At 49.6% G+C, this 14,980-nt stretch overlaps 1 protein-coding gene across 1 annotated transcript in view; it reads right to left on the bottom strand.

Moving 5' to 3' along the window:
- SYMPK (symplekin scaffold protein) overlaps positions 1-14,477 on the bottom strand; it is a 39,900-nt gene extending 25,423 nt beyond the window's left edge. The window contains exons 1-10 of the mRNA XM_058859974.1: positions 14,421-14,477; positions 13,198-13,285; positions 11,643-11,708; positions 10,958-11,011; positions 10,763-10,836; positions 9,222-9,348; positions 5,528-5,777; positions 4,233-4,403; positions 2,415-2,654; positions 542-696 (exon numbers count right to left, since the gene is read on the bottom strand). Of these exons, the coding sequence (XP_058715957.1) occupies positions 542-696; positions 2,415-2,654; positions 4,233-4,403; positions 5,528-5,777; positions 9,222-9,348; positions 10,763-10,836; positions 10,958-11,011; positions 11,643-11,708; positions 13,198-13,278 (1,218 nt within the window). The 5' untranslated portion in view covers positions 13,279-13,285; positions 14,421-14,477. The remainder of the gene's footprint in view (positions 1-541; positions 697-2,414; positions 2,655-4,232; positions 4,404-5,527; positions 5,778-9,221; positions 9,349-10,762; positions 10,837-10,957; positions 11,012-11,642; positions 11,709-13,197; positions 13,286-14,420) is intronic.
- Between the last annotated feature and the right edge of the window lie 503 nt (positions 14,478-14,980).

Here is a 14,980-nt window from a genome sequence, read left to right as displayed (position 1 = left end):
CTGAAGACCCCAAAACCACCTTGGAGACCCCAAAACCACCTTGGAGAACCCAAAACCACCTTGGAGACCCCAAAACCACCTTGGAGAACCCAAAACCACCTTGGAGAACCCAAAACCACCTTGGAGAACCCAAAACCACCTTGGAGAACCCAAAACCACCTTGGAAGACCCCAAAACCACCTTGGAGAACCCAAAACCACCCTAAAGACCCCAAAACCACCCTGAAGACCCCAAAACCACCTTGAAGACCCCAAAACCACCTTGGAGAACCCAAAACCACCTTGAAGACCCCAAAACCACCTTGGAGAACCCAAAACCACCTTGGAGAACCCAAAACCACCTTGGAGACCCCAAAACCACCTTGGAGAACCCAAAACCACCTTGGAGAACCCAAAACCACCCTGAAGACCCCAAAACCACCTTGGAGAACCCAAAACCACCTTGAAGACCCCAAAACCACCTTGGAGACCCCCAGAAGGTCCCCAACACCCCCTTAAAGCCCCCCCGAAGTGTCCCCAAGGCCGATGTCCTCTCCTCTGACCAGGTTGGCCACGTTCTCGGGGGTCAGCAGCGGCTGCAGGAACTCGGCCGTGATGTCGGTGTCCGAGGGGACGGTGGCAGCTCCGGCCGCTTTGGCCACGGCCACCGCCGGCGTCTCCAGGTCCTTGTCCTCGTCATCCTCGCCCAGGGGTGGCTCTGTGGGGACACGGGGAAGGTCCCTGAGTGTCCCCAGGGCCACCATCAGGTGTTGGGGACGCTGAGGTGACATCAGGAGGGGTCTGAGTGTCAACGCCTGTCACCAGCGTCTCCATGAGGACACCGGGGCCACCCGATGGCCACCAGCACCATGGGGGAGGTGACAATGATGTCACCACATGGAAGGTGATGGTGATGTCACCACAGGGGAGGTGACAATGATGCCACCACACAGAAGGTGACAGTGATGCCACCAAATGGAAGATGACGGTGATACCACCACACAGAAGGTGATGGTGATACCACCACACAGAAGGTGATGGTGATACCACCAAATGGAAGATGATGGTGATGCCATCACACAGAAGATGATGGTGATGCCACCACATGGAACGTGACAACGATGCCACCACATAGAAGGTGATGGTGACACCACCAAATGGAAGGTGACAGTGATACCACCACATGGAACGTGACGATACCACCACACAGAAGGTGACGGTGATGCCACCACATGAAAGGTGACAGTGACACCACCACACAGAAGGTGACGGTGATACCACCAAATGGAAGGTGATGGTGATACCACCACACAGAAGATGATGGTGATACCACCAAATGGAAGATGACGGTGATACCATCAAATGGAAGATGACGGTGATACCACCACAGGAGAAGTGACAACGGTGTCACCAAATAGAAGGTGATGGTGATACCACCAAATGGAAGGTGACGGTGATACCATCACACAGAAGATGACGGTGATACCACCAAATAGAAAGTGACGGTGATACCACCAAATGGAAGATGATGGTGATACCATCACACAGAAGATGATGGTGATACCACCAAATGGAAGGTGACAATGATACCACCACACAGAAGATGATGGTGATACCACCACACAGGAGATGATGGTGATGCCACCACACAGAAGGCGATGCTGATGCCACCACATGGAAGATGACGGTGATACCACCAAATGGAAGATGATGGTGACACCATCACACAGAAGGTGATGGTGATACCACCAAATGGAAGACGACGGTGATACCACCACACAGAAGATGATGGTGATACCATCACACAGAGGATGGAGGTGATACCACCACACAGATGATGGTGATACCACCACACAGAAGGTGACAGTGATACCACCACACAGAAGATGATGATGATACCATCACACAGAAGGTGACGGTGATGCCACCAAATGGAAGGTGACAATGATACCACCACACAGGAGATGGAGGTGATACCACCACACAGAAGATGATGGTGATACCACCACACAGGAGATGATGGTGATACCACCAAATAGAAAGTGACGGTGATACCACCAAATGGAAGATGATGGTGATACCACCACACAGAAGATGATGGTGATACCACCCAATGGAAGATGATGGTGATGCCACCACAGGAGAAGTGACAATGATGTCACCACACAGAAGGTGATGGTGATACCACCCAATGGAAGATGATGGTGATACCACCAAATGGAAGACGACGGTGATACCACCACAGGAGAAGTGACAACGGTGTCACCAAATAGAAGGTGATGGTGATACCACCACGCAGAAGGTGATGGTGATACCACCAAATGGAAGATGATGGTGATACCACCACAGGAGAAGTGACAACCGTGTCACCACACAGAAGATGACGGTGATGCCACCACACAAGAAGGTGACAACGACACCACCAGACCTCCTCACCGATCTTCATCTTCTTGAGGGCGGCGTCGGGCTCGTCGCGGGGCCTCTTGCGGGCGTCGCGGGGGCTGGGCATGCTGCGGGCGATCTCGGCCTGCGGTGTCCCCAGGTCCACCAGCAGCGTGGTGATCTGCGGCTGGAAGTCCCCCGAGGACGGGTGGCGCAGGACGCTCAGCAGGTGAAGCTTCAGGTTCTTCCGCACGCTGCTCACCTGGGACTTGGCCAGGGTGGGCGGGAGGTTGGCTGCGGGGACAACCGGGAGGGGTTGGGGACATCTGGGGACAGCTGGGGACATCTGGGGACAGCTGGGGACACTTGGGGATGCCTGGGGACATCTGGGGACAGCTGGGGACAGCTGGGGACATCTGGGGACATCAGGGGACAGCTGGGGACAGCTGGGGACATCTGAGGATGCCTGGGGACATCTGAGGACATCAGGGGACACAAAGGGACATCTGGGGACATCTGAGGACACCTGGGGACATCTGAGGACACCTGGGGACATCTGGGGACATCTGGGGACATCTGAGGACACCTGGGGACATCAGGGGACATCTGAGGACACCTGGGGACATCTGGGGACATCAGGGGACACAAAGGGACATCTGGGGACATCTGGGGACAGTGAAGGACACCTGGGGACACCAAGAGGACACTTGGGGACATCTGAGGACACCAAGGAACACCAAGGAAGACCAAAGGACACCAGGGGACACCAAAGGACACCAGGGGACACCAGGGGACACCAAGGGACACCAGGGGACACCAGGGGACACCAAGAGACCCCAAACCCCTGGGGGACGTTACCATGGAGGGTCTCGTAGGCCTGGATGACCTCGGCCATGAACATGGGGACACCAAGGGGACACCAGGGGGACACCAAGGTACACCAGGGGACACCAAGGGGACACCAGGGGACACCAAGGGGACACTTGGGGACACCAAGGGGACACCAAGGGACATCAGAGGACACCAAGGGACACCAGGGGACACCAGGGGACACCAGGGGACACCAAGGGACACCAGGGGACACCAAGGGGACACCAAGGGGACACCAAGGGACACTTGGGGACACCAAGGGGACACCAAGGGACACCAAGAGGACACCAAGGGGACACCAAGGGGACACCAAGGGACACTTGGGGACACCAAGGGGACACCAAGGGACACCAAGAGGACACCAAGGGGACACCAGGGGACACCAGGGGACACCAAGGGGACACCAAGGGGACACCAAGGGACACTTGGGGACACCAAGGGGACACCAGAGGACACCAGGGGACACCAGGGGACACCAAGGGACACCAAGGGGACACCAGGGGACACCAGGGGACATCAGGAGACCCCAAACCCCTGGGGGACGTTACCATGGAGGGTCTCGTAGGCCTGGATGACCTCGGCCATGAACATGGGGACACCAGGGGACACTTGGGGACACCAAGGGGACACCAGGGGACACCAAGGGGACACCAGGGGACACCAGGGGACACCAGGGGACACCAGGAGACCCCAAACCCCTCGGGGACGTTACCATGGAGGGTCTCGTAGGCCTGGATGACCTCGGCCATGAACATGGGGACACCAAGGGACACCTGGGGGACACTTGGGGACACCAAGGGGACCCCAAACCCCTGGGGGACGTTACCATGGAGGGTCTCGTAGGCCTGGATGACCTCGGCCATGAACATGGGGACACCAAGAGGACACCAGGGGGACACCAAGGGGACACCAAGGGGACACCAGGGGACACCAAGGGACACTTGGGGACACCAGGGGACACCAGGGGACATCAGGAGACCCCAAACTCCTCGGGGACGTTACCATGGAGGGTCTCGTAGGCCTGGATGACCTCGGCCATGAACATTGGCCGCTGGCGGGCGATGGTGGCCAGCGAGCCCAGCGCGGCCGTCAGGTTGATGCTGGAGATGGCCGGGTGCACCATGAACTTGAGCAGCTGCTCCAGCGCCGCCTTGCCCTCCTCCCACAGCACGTCTGGGGACAGCAGGGTCACAATTGGGGGGTCAGCGGGGTCACCGAACCATGGGGAGGTCACCAGGGTCACAACTGGGGGGTCAGCGGGGTCACCGAACCATGGGGAGGTCAGGGGGTCACCAAAAACCAACTTGGAGAACCCAAAACTTCCTTGGAGAACCCAAAAACACCTTGGAGAACCCAAAAACATCTTGGAGAACACAAAATTGCCTTGAAGAACCCAAAATTGTCTTTGGAGAACCCAAAACTTCCTTGAAGAACCCAAAAACACCTTGGAGAATTGAAAACCATCTTGGAGAACCCAAAACCACCTTGGAGAACCCAAAACTGCCTTGGAGAACCCAAAATTGCTTCCCATTCCCATTCCTGATCCCGATCCCAGACTCACTGTACTTGATGACCGGGTGATCTCAATCCCAATAAACCCCAATCCCAATCCCAATCCCAATCCCAGACTCACTGTACTTGATGACGGGGTGACCCCAATCCCATTCCCAATCCCATTAAACCCCAATCCCAATCCCATTAAATCCCAATCCCAATCCCATTAAATCCCAATCCCAATCCCAATCCCATTCCCAGACTCACTGTACTTGATGACGGGGTGATCCCAATCCCATTAAATCCCAATCCCAATCCCATTAAACCCCGATCCCATTAAACCCCAATCCCAATCCCAATCCCATAAAATTCCATTAAACCCCAATCCCACACTCACTGTACTTGATGACGGGGTGATCCCGATCCCATTAAACCCCAATCCCAATCCCAATCCCAATCCCATTCCCACATTCCCAAACTCACTGTACTTGATGACGGGGTGATCCCGATCCCAATCCCAATCCCATTAAACCCCAATCCCAATCCCATTCCCAACCCCAATCCCAATCCCAATCCCAATCCCACATTCCCACACTCACTGTACTTGATGACGGGGTGATCCCAATCCCAATCCCATTAAACCCCAATCCCAATCCCATTAAACCCCAATCCCAATCCCAATCCCATTAGATCCCAATCCCAATCCCAGACTCACTGTACTTGATGACGGGGTGATCCCAATCCCAATCCCAATAAACCCCAATCCCAATCCCATAAAATCCCAATCCCAATCCCAGACTCACTGTACTTGATGACGGGGTGATCCCGCGGGATCCTCTCCAGGCTGACGTCGTTCTCGCTGCGTTTGGGGACGTCGGAGTCGCCGCTGCGCGGGGACAGGGTCACGATCAGCCCCTCCACGAACTTGATGGCGTGAGTGCGCACGCCGTCGTTATCCGAGTCCAGCAGCAGGATGATGTCACTGGCCATGGAGGACATCATCTCCCAGCACGCCTCCTGCAGCTCGCTGATCACCTTCGTCTTCACCATCCACTGGGAAAAAAATCCCAAAATTTGGGATAAAACAAAAAAAATGGGATTTTTAATGGAATTTTTAATAGTAATTATTATCAAATATTAGATGTTAATGATAAAGGACATCATCTCCCAGCAGGCCTCCTGCAGCTCGCTGATCACCTTCGTCTTCACCATCCACTGGGGAAAAAATTCAGGAAAAAAATTCCAAAATTTGGGATAAAAACAAAAAAAATATCAATTTTTAATGGAATTTTTAATGGTAATTATTGTTAAATATTAAATGTTAATGATGGAAGACATCATCTCCCAGCAGGCCTCCTGCAGCTCGCTGATCACCTTCGTCTTCACCATCCACTGGGAAAAAAATCCCAAAATTTGGGATTAAAACAAAAAAAAATGGGATTTTTAATGGAATTTTTAATGTGTAATTAATTAATATTAAATATTAATATTAATGGACATCATCTCCCAGCACGCCTCCTGCAGCTCGCTGATCACCTTCATCTTCACCATCCACTGGAGAAAAATTCCGGGGAAAAAGTCCCAAAATTTGGGAGAAAAACAAAAAAAATTGAATTTTTAATGGGATTTTTTATGGAATTTTTTATGTGTAATTAATTAATATTAAATGTTAATGATAAAGGACATCATCTCCCAGCACGCCTCCTGCAGCTCGCTGATCACCTTCGTCTTCACCATCCACTGGGAAAAATTCCCAAAATTTGGGATAAAAACAAAAAAAATGGGATTTTTAATGGAATTTTTTATGTGTAATTAATTGATATTAAATATTAATATTAATGGACATCATCTCCCAGCACGCCTCCTGCAGCTCGCTGATCACCTTCGTCTTCACCATCCACTGGGGAAAAATTCCGGGGAAAAAATTCCAGAGTTTGGGATAAAAACAAAAAAAAATCAATTTTTAATGGAATTTTTAATGGTAATTATTGTTAAATATTAAATGTTAATGATGGAGGACATCATCTCCCAGCAGGCCTCCTGCAGCTCGCTGATCACCTTCGTCTTCACCATCCACTGGGGAAAAATTCCAGGGAAAAAATCCCAAAATTTGGGAAAAAAACAAAAAAAAATGGAATTTTTAATGGAATTTTTAATGTAAAATTAGTCATTAATATTATATATTAATGATAAAGGACATCATCTCCCAGCACGCCTCCTGCAGCTCGCTGATCACCTTCGTCTTCACCATCCACTGGGAAAAAAATTCCCAAAATTTGGGATAAAAACAAAAAAAAATGGGATTTTTAATGGAATTTTTAATGGAATTTTTAATGTAAAAATAATTAGTATTAATCATGGCCATGGAGGACATCATCTCCCAGCAGGCCTCCTGCAGCTCGCTGATCACCTTCGTCTTCACCATCCACTGGGGAAAAATTCTGGGAAAAAAATTCCAAAATTTGGGAAAAAAACAAAAAAAAATCGATTTGCTAACATATAATTAATCATTAATATTAAATATTAATCATGGTCATGGAGGACATCATCTCCCAGCAGGCCTCCTGCAGCTCGCTGATCACCTTCGTCTTCACCATCCACTGGGGAAAAATTCCGGGGAAAAAATTCCAAAATTTGGGGAAAAAACAAAAAAAAATCAATTTTTAATGGAATTTTTAATGTATGATTAGTCATTAATGCTATATATTAATGATAAAGGACATCATCTCCCAGCACGCCTCCTGCAGCTCGCTGATCACCTTCGTCTTCACCATCCACTGGGAAAAAAATCCGGAAAAAAAATTCCAAAATTTGGGATTAAAACAAAAAAAAATGGGATTTTTAATGGAATTTTTAATGTAAAATTAGTCATTAATATTATATATTAATGATAAAGGACATCATCTCCCAGCACGCCTCCTGCAGCTCGCTGATCACCTTCGTCTTCACCATCCACTGGGGAAAAAATTCAGGAAAAAAATCCCAAAATTTGGGGAAAAAAAAAAAAAAATGGGATTTTTAATGGAATTTTTTATGTGTAATTATTATTAAATATTAGATGTTAATGATAAAGGACATCATCTCCCAGCACGCCTCCTGCAGCTCGCTGATCACCTTCGTCTTCACCATCCACTGGGGAAAAAATTCCCAAAATTTGGGATAAAAACAAAAAAAAAAGGGATTTTTAATGGCATTTTTTATGGAATTATTAATGGGTAATTAGTCAATAATATTAGATATTAATGATAAAGAACATCATCTCCCAGCACGCCTCCTGCAGCTCGCTGATCACCTTCGTCTTCACCATCCACTGGGGAAAAAATTCCATGAAAAAATCCGAAATTTGGGATTTAAATCAAAAAACCATTTTTCTGCATAATTAAGATAATTTTATCGTTCATTAAAATAATTCTTTTAATGTCTAATTATAATTATCAGCAAAAAATATTTTCATCAAACATAAATCATTGTATAATATATATTAATACATTAATGAGATATCGTTTTTGGTGTCCTCAGGTGTGTTCCAGGTGTCCCCAGGTGTGTTTTGGGTGTCCCCAGGTGTCCCCAGGTGTGTTCCAGGTGTCCCCAGGTGTGTTCCAGATGTCCCCAGGTGTCCCCAGGTAGCCCCAGGTGTCCCCAGGTGTCCCCAGGTGTGTCCCCAGGTGTCCCCAGGTGTGTCCCCAGGTGTCCCCAGGTGTCCCCAGGTGTGTTCCAGGTGTCCCCAGGTGTCTCCAGGTGTCCCCAGGTGTCCCCAGGTGGCCCCAGGTGTGTTCCAGGTGTCCCCAGGTGGCCCCAGGTGTCCTCAGGTGTATCCAGGTGTCCCCAGGTGTGTCCCCAGGTGTGTTCCAGGTGTCCCCAGGTGGCCCCAGGTGTGTTCCAGACTGGGTCCTAGACCCGGTTCCAGACTGCTCTAGAACCGTTCTAGACTCGGTTCTAGACCGGGTTCTAGATCGTTCTAGACTCGGTTCTAGACTGGTTCTAGACTCGGTTCTAGATTGTTCTAGACTGTTCTAGAGCGGTTCTAGACTCGGTTCTAGAGCGGTTCTAGATTGGTTCTAGACTCGGTTCTAGATCTGGTTCTAGACTGGGTTCTGGATGTGTTCCAGGTGTGTCCCCAGGTGTCCCCAGGTGTGTTTTGGGTGTCCCCAGGTGTCTCCAGGTGTCCCCAGGTGTGTTTTGGGTGTCCCCAGGTGTCCTCAGGTATGTTTTGGGTGTCCCCAGGTGTATTTTGGGTGTCTCCAGGTGCGTTTTGGGTGTCCTCAGGTGTGTTTTGGGTGTCCCCATGTCCCCCCAGGTGTGTTTTGGGTGTCCCCAGGTGTATTTTGGGTGTCTCCAGGTGTTCCCAAGTGTCCCCAGGGTGTCCCCAGGTGTGTTTTGGGTGTCCCCAGCTGTCCTCAGGTGTGTTTTGGGTGTCCCCAGGTGTGCTTTGGGTGTCCCCAGGTGTGTTTTGGGTGTCCCCAGGTGTGTTTTGGGTGTCCCCAGGTGTGTCCTCACCTGCAGGGCCACCTTGTAGAGCTGGGTCATGGTCAGGATGGCTTTTTTCACCACGTTGACGTTCTCGTCCTTGAGGAGCATGTTCAGGTTGGCCACCAGCTTCAGCAGCAGCTCGATGTCCCTTTTGCTGGGGACAGCGCGGGGTCACCCACAAATTAACAACAAAATGGCCCCAAAATGGCCCAAAACGGCCCAAAATTCCCAGCAAAAACTGGTCCCAAAATGGCCCAAAATTCCCACCAAAATGGCTCAAAATTCCCAGCAAAAACGGCCCCAAAATGGCCCAAAATTCCCACCAAAAACGGTCCAAAAATGGCCCAAAATGGATCAAAATTTCCACCAAAAACTGGTCCCAAAATGGCCCCAAAACGGCCCAAAATTACCACCAAAACCAGTCCCAAAATGGTCCCAAAATGGCCCAAAATGGCCTCAAAATGGCCCAAAATTCCCACCAAAAACAGTCCCAAAATGGCCCCAAAACGGCCCAAAATTCCCACCAAAAACTGACCCAAAATGGCCCAAAATTCACAACAAAAACTGGTCCGAAATGGCCCAAAAATGGTTCACAATTCCCAGCAAAAACGGCCCCAAAATGGCCCCAAAATGGCCCAAAATTCCCACCAAAAACGGCCCCAAAATGGCCCCAAAATGAATCAAAATTCCCACCAAAAACTGGCCCAAAATGGCCCCAAAATGGCCCAAAATGGCCTCAAAATGGCCCAAAATTCCCACCAAAAATGGTCCCAAAATTCCCACCAAAATGGCTCAATTTCCACCAAAATTGGCCCCAAAATGGCCCCAAAATTCCCACCAAAACCTGACCCAAAATGGCCCAAAATTCACAACAAAAACTGGTCCGAAATGGCCCAAAAACGGTTCACAATTCCCAGCAAAAACGGCTCCAAAATGGCCCCAAAATGGATCAAAATTCCCAACAAAAACTGTCCCAAAATGGTCCCAAAATGGCCCAAAATTCCCAGCAAAAACGGCCCCAAAATGGCCCAAAATGGCCCAAAATTCCCAGCAAAAACTGACCCCAAAATGGCCCCAAAATGGCCCAAAATTCCCAGCAAAAACTGGTCCCAAAATGGTCCCAAAACAGCCCAAAATTCACACCAAAAACTGGTCCCAAAATGGCCCAAAATTCCCACCAAAATTCCCAATAAATCAGCTCCAAAATTCCCAATAAATCAACTTAAAAATTCCACCAAAACAGCCCCAAAATTCCCAATAAATCAGCTCCAAAATTCCCCCAAAATTCCCAATAAATCAGCTCCAAAATTCCTTCAAAACAGCCCAAAAATTCCCAATAAATCAGCTCCAAAATTCCTTCAAAACAGCCCAAAAATTCCCAATAAATCAGCCCCAAAATTCCCCCAAAATTCCCAATAAATCAGCTCCAAAATTCCTTCAAAACAGCCCAAAAATTCCCAATAAATCAGCTCCAAAATTCCCCCAAAATTCCCAATAAATCAGCTCCAAAATTCCTCCCAAAATTCCCCAAATTCCCCCGAATTCCCATTTTTCCCCCGGGATCTCACCAGGCCTCCTCGATGAATCCCACCACGAATTTCCTCACCTCGATGGATTTATCGGCCTGGAACGCGATGATTTCCTGGGAAAAATCGGGATTTGGGAATGCTCAGAACCCACCCTGGGAATGGCCCAAATTCCCCCAAATTCCCCCCAAAATTCCAGCCCCGGAATTCCCGGAATTCCCGGAATTCCCTGCTCACATCCAGGAAATTGTCCAGGAGCGTGGGGTCCTTGTTGATGATCAGTTCCTGCACCTGGGGATGGAAAATTATGGGGAATGTTCCCAAAATCCCAATTTTCCAGCCCAAAATCCCCATTTTCCACAAAAAAATCCCAATTTTCCAGCACAAAATCCCCATTTTCCACCTCAAAATCCCCATTTTCCACAAAAAAATCCCAATTTTCCAGCCCAAAATCCCAATTTTTCACCTCAAATTCCCCATTTTCCACCCCAAATTCCCCATTTTCCACCCCAAAATCCCACCCCAAATCCCAATTTCCCACCTCAAATCCCAATTTTCCACCCTAAAATCCCAATTTTCCACCCTAAAATCCCAATTTTCCACAAAAAAATCCCAATTTTCCAGCACAAAATCCCAATTTTCCACCCCAAAATCCCAATTTTTCACCCCAAAATCCCAGTTTTCACCCCAAACTCCCAATTTTCCAACCCAAATTCCCAATTTCCCAGCCCAAATCTGAATTTTCCACCCCAAAATCCCAATTTTTGAGCCCAAAATCCCATTTTGCCCCCCCCAAAATCCCATTTTTCGACACCAAATCCCAATTTCCCCCCCAAATTCCCATTTTTTCCACCCCAAAATCCCATTTTTTCCCCCAAAATCCCATTTTTTCCCCCAAAATTCCCATTTTTCCCACTCTCACCTGTTTCAGGATGGTGATTTTCCCCTCGTTCCCGATCAGCGCCGCCTGGTTCAGCAAATCCACCACCTGCACGTGCAATTATTCCCACTTTTCCCACTTTTCCCACTTTTTCCCAGCTTTTCCCATTTTTCCTTATTTTTTTCCCCACTTTTTTCCACTTTTTCCCGTTTTTTTCCCATTTTTTTCCTGTTTTTTCCCCACTTTTTCCCAGCTTTTTCCCATTTTTTCCCATTTTTTTCCTGTTTTTTCCCCACTTTTTTCCATTTTTTCCTTATTTTTTTCCCCACTTTTTCCCAGTTTTTCCCATTTTTTTTCCTGTTTTTTCCCCATTTTTTTCCCATTTTTTCCTGTTTTTTCCCCACTTTTTCCCAGTTTTCCTGGTTTTTTCCCATTTTTTCCTGGTTTTTCCTGGTTTTTTCCTGTTTTTCCGGGTTTTTCACCCGTTCCAAGGTGCTCCCCCCATCCCTCCCATTCCCATTTTTCCTGGTTTTTTCCCGTTTTTCCAGGGTTTTTTCCCATTTTTTCCTGTTTTTCCTGGTGTTTTTCCCGGGGTTTTTTCCTCACCCTTTCCAAGGTGCTCCTCCCGTCCCCATTCCCGTTTTTCTCTCATTTTTCCCATTTTTCCATGTTTTTATCCCATTTTTTCCCGTTTTTATCCCATTTTTATCCCGTTTTTCCTCACCCATTCCGAGGTGCTCCTCCCGTCCCCATTCCCGTTTTTCCCGTTTTTCCATGTTTTTATCCCGTTTTTCCCGTTTTTTCCCCCATTTTCTCACCCTTTCCGAGGTGCTCCTCCCGTCCCCATTCCCGTTTTTATAGGTTTTTATCCCGTTTTTTCCCATTTTCCCCTGTTTTTACCCCATTTCCTCACCCTTTCCGAGGTGCTCCTCCCGTCCCCATTCCCGTTTTTATCCCGTTTTCCCCTGTTTTTACCCCATTTTCTCACCCTTTCCGAGGTGCTCCTCCCGTCGCTCCCGTCCCCATTCCTGTTTTTATAGGTTTTTAACCCATTTTTTCCCGTTTTCCCGTGTTTTTACCCCATTTCCTCACCCGTTCCGAGGTGCTCCTCCCATTCCCATTCCCGTTTTTATAGGTTTTTATCCCGTTTTTCCCGTTTTCCCGTGTTTTTACCCCATTTTCTCACCCGTTCCGAGGTGCTCCTCCCATTCCCATTCCCGTTTTTATAGGTTTTTATCCCGTTTTTTCCCGTTTTTCCCTGTTTTTCCCCCATTTTCTCACCCTTTCCGAGGTGCTCCTCCCGTCCCCATTCCCGTTTTCCCGTTTTTCCATGTTTTTATCCCGTTTTTTCCCATTTTCCCCTGTTTCTCACCCGTTCCGAGGTGCTCCTCCCATCCCCATTCCCGTTTTTATAGGTTTTTATCCCGTTTTTCCCGTTTTTCCATGTTTTTATCCCATTTTTTCCCGTTTTCCCGTGTTTTTTCCCCATTTCTCCTCACCCTTTCCGAGGTGCTCCTCCCGTCCCCATTCCCGTTTTTATAGGTTTTTATCCCGTTTTTTCCCGTTTTCCCCTGTTTTTACCCCGTTTTTTCCTCACCCTTTCCGAGGTGCTCCTCCCGTCGCTCCCGGGCTCCTCCTCGCTGGGGCGGGGGCTGGGCCCCTCCTGACCCCCGGCCATGGTGACCCTATGGAGACCCCAGACCCCTATAGAGACCCCAGACCCTATGGAGACCCTATAGAGACCCTATAGGGAACCTATAGAGACCCTATAGAAACCCCATAGAGACCCTATAGAGACCTTATAGAGACCCTATAGAGACCCCAGACCCCTATAGGGACCCTATAGAGACCCTACGGAGACCCCAGACCCCTATAGGGACCCCTATGGAGACCCTATGGAGACCCCAGACCCCTATAGAGACCCTATAGAGACCCTATAGAGACCCCAGACCCCTATAGAGACCCCAGGCCCCTATAGAGACCCCATAGAGACCCCATAGAAACCCCATAGAGACCCTATAGAGACCCTATGGAGACCCCAGACCCTATAGAGACCACATAGAAACCCCATAGAGACCCTATAGAGACCCCATAGAGACCCCAGACCCCATAGAGACCCTATAGGGACCCTATAGAAACCCCAGACCCCTATAGAGACCCTATAGGGACCCTATAGAGACCCCAGACCCTACAGGGACCCTATAGAGACCCTAGAGGGACCCCAGACCCCTATAGGGACCCTATAGAGACCACATAGAAACCCCACAGAGACCCTATAGAGACCCCATAGAGACCCCAGACCCTATAGAGACCCTATAAGGACCCCAAACTCAATAGAGACCCTATAGAGACCCTATAGAGACCCCATAGAGACCCTATAGGGACCCCAGACCCCATAGAGACCCTATAGAAACCCTATAGGGACCCCAGACCCCATAGGGACCCCACAGAAATCCTACAGGGACCCATAGAGACCCCTATAGAGACCCTATAGAAACCCCAGACCCTATAGAGACCGTGTGGAGACCCCAGACCCCACAAAAACCCCACAGAAATCCCATAGAGACCCCAGACCCCTATAGGGACCCTACAGAGACCCTAAAGGGAACCTATAGAGACCCCAGACCCCCAGAGACCCCCTATAGATCCCCTATAGACCCCCCCCTCCCCCACGCCGCGCTCTCTCCCAGCCCCCCCCCGAGCCCTCCCCGGCTCCAGAGCCCCCTCCCCACCCCCCACAGAGCCCCCAGACCCCCCCAGACCCCCCAAAACCCCTATAGATCCCCTATAGATCCCCTATAGCCCCCCCCACCCTCTCACCGCCTCCCGCGCTCTCCCCCCGCGCGCCGGCAGTGACGTCACCAGCGCGCGCCGCTCACGGGCGGGAGGGCGGGAAAATGAGGGGGGGCGTGGCTTCCCCCCTCAGGGAGGCCACGCCCCCCCTTATGACGTCACGCGGGGGGGGGGAGCGCGCGCGGGATCGCGAGAAGGGGAAAATTCCCCCCCCCCAAAAAAACCCCCAAAATACCCCAAAAACCCCCAAAATATCGGGACCAGCCCCCAAAAACCCCAAAATACCCCAAAAACCCCCAAAATACCCCAAAAACCCCAAAAAAACCCCCAAAATACCCCAAAAATACCCCAAAAACCCCCAAAAAACCCCAAAATACCCCAAAAACCCCCAAAATATCGGGAGCACCCCCCAAAAACCCCAAAATACCCCAAAAAACCCCAAAATACCCCAAAAATCCCCAAAATACCGGAACCACCCCCCAAAAACCCCAAAATATCGGGACCACCCCTCAAAAAACCCCAAAATGTCGGGACTACCCCTCAAAAAACCCCAAAATACCCCAAAAAAACCCCAAAATATCGGGACC

Source organism: Poecile atricapillus, chromosome 31, assembly GCF_030490865.1.
Source record: "Poecile atricapillus isolate bPoeAtr1 chromosome 31, bPoeAtr1.hap1, whole genome shotgun sequence".
NCBI lineage: Eukaryota > Metazoa > Chordata > Aves > Passeriformes > Paridae > Poecile > Poecile atricapillus.
The sequence above is the reverse complement of the archived record's forward strand: the minus strand, read 5'-3'. Positions and strand labels throughout refer to the sequence as shown.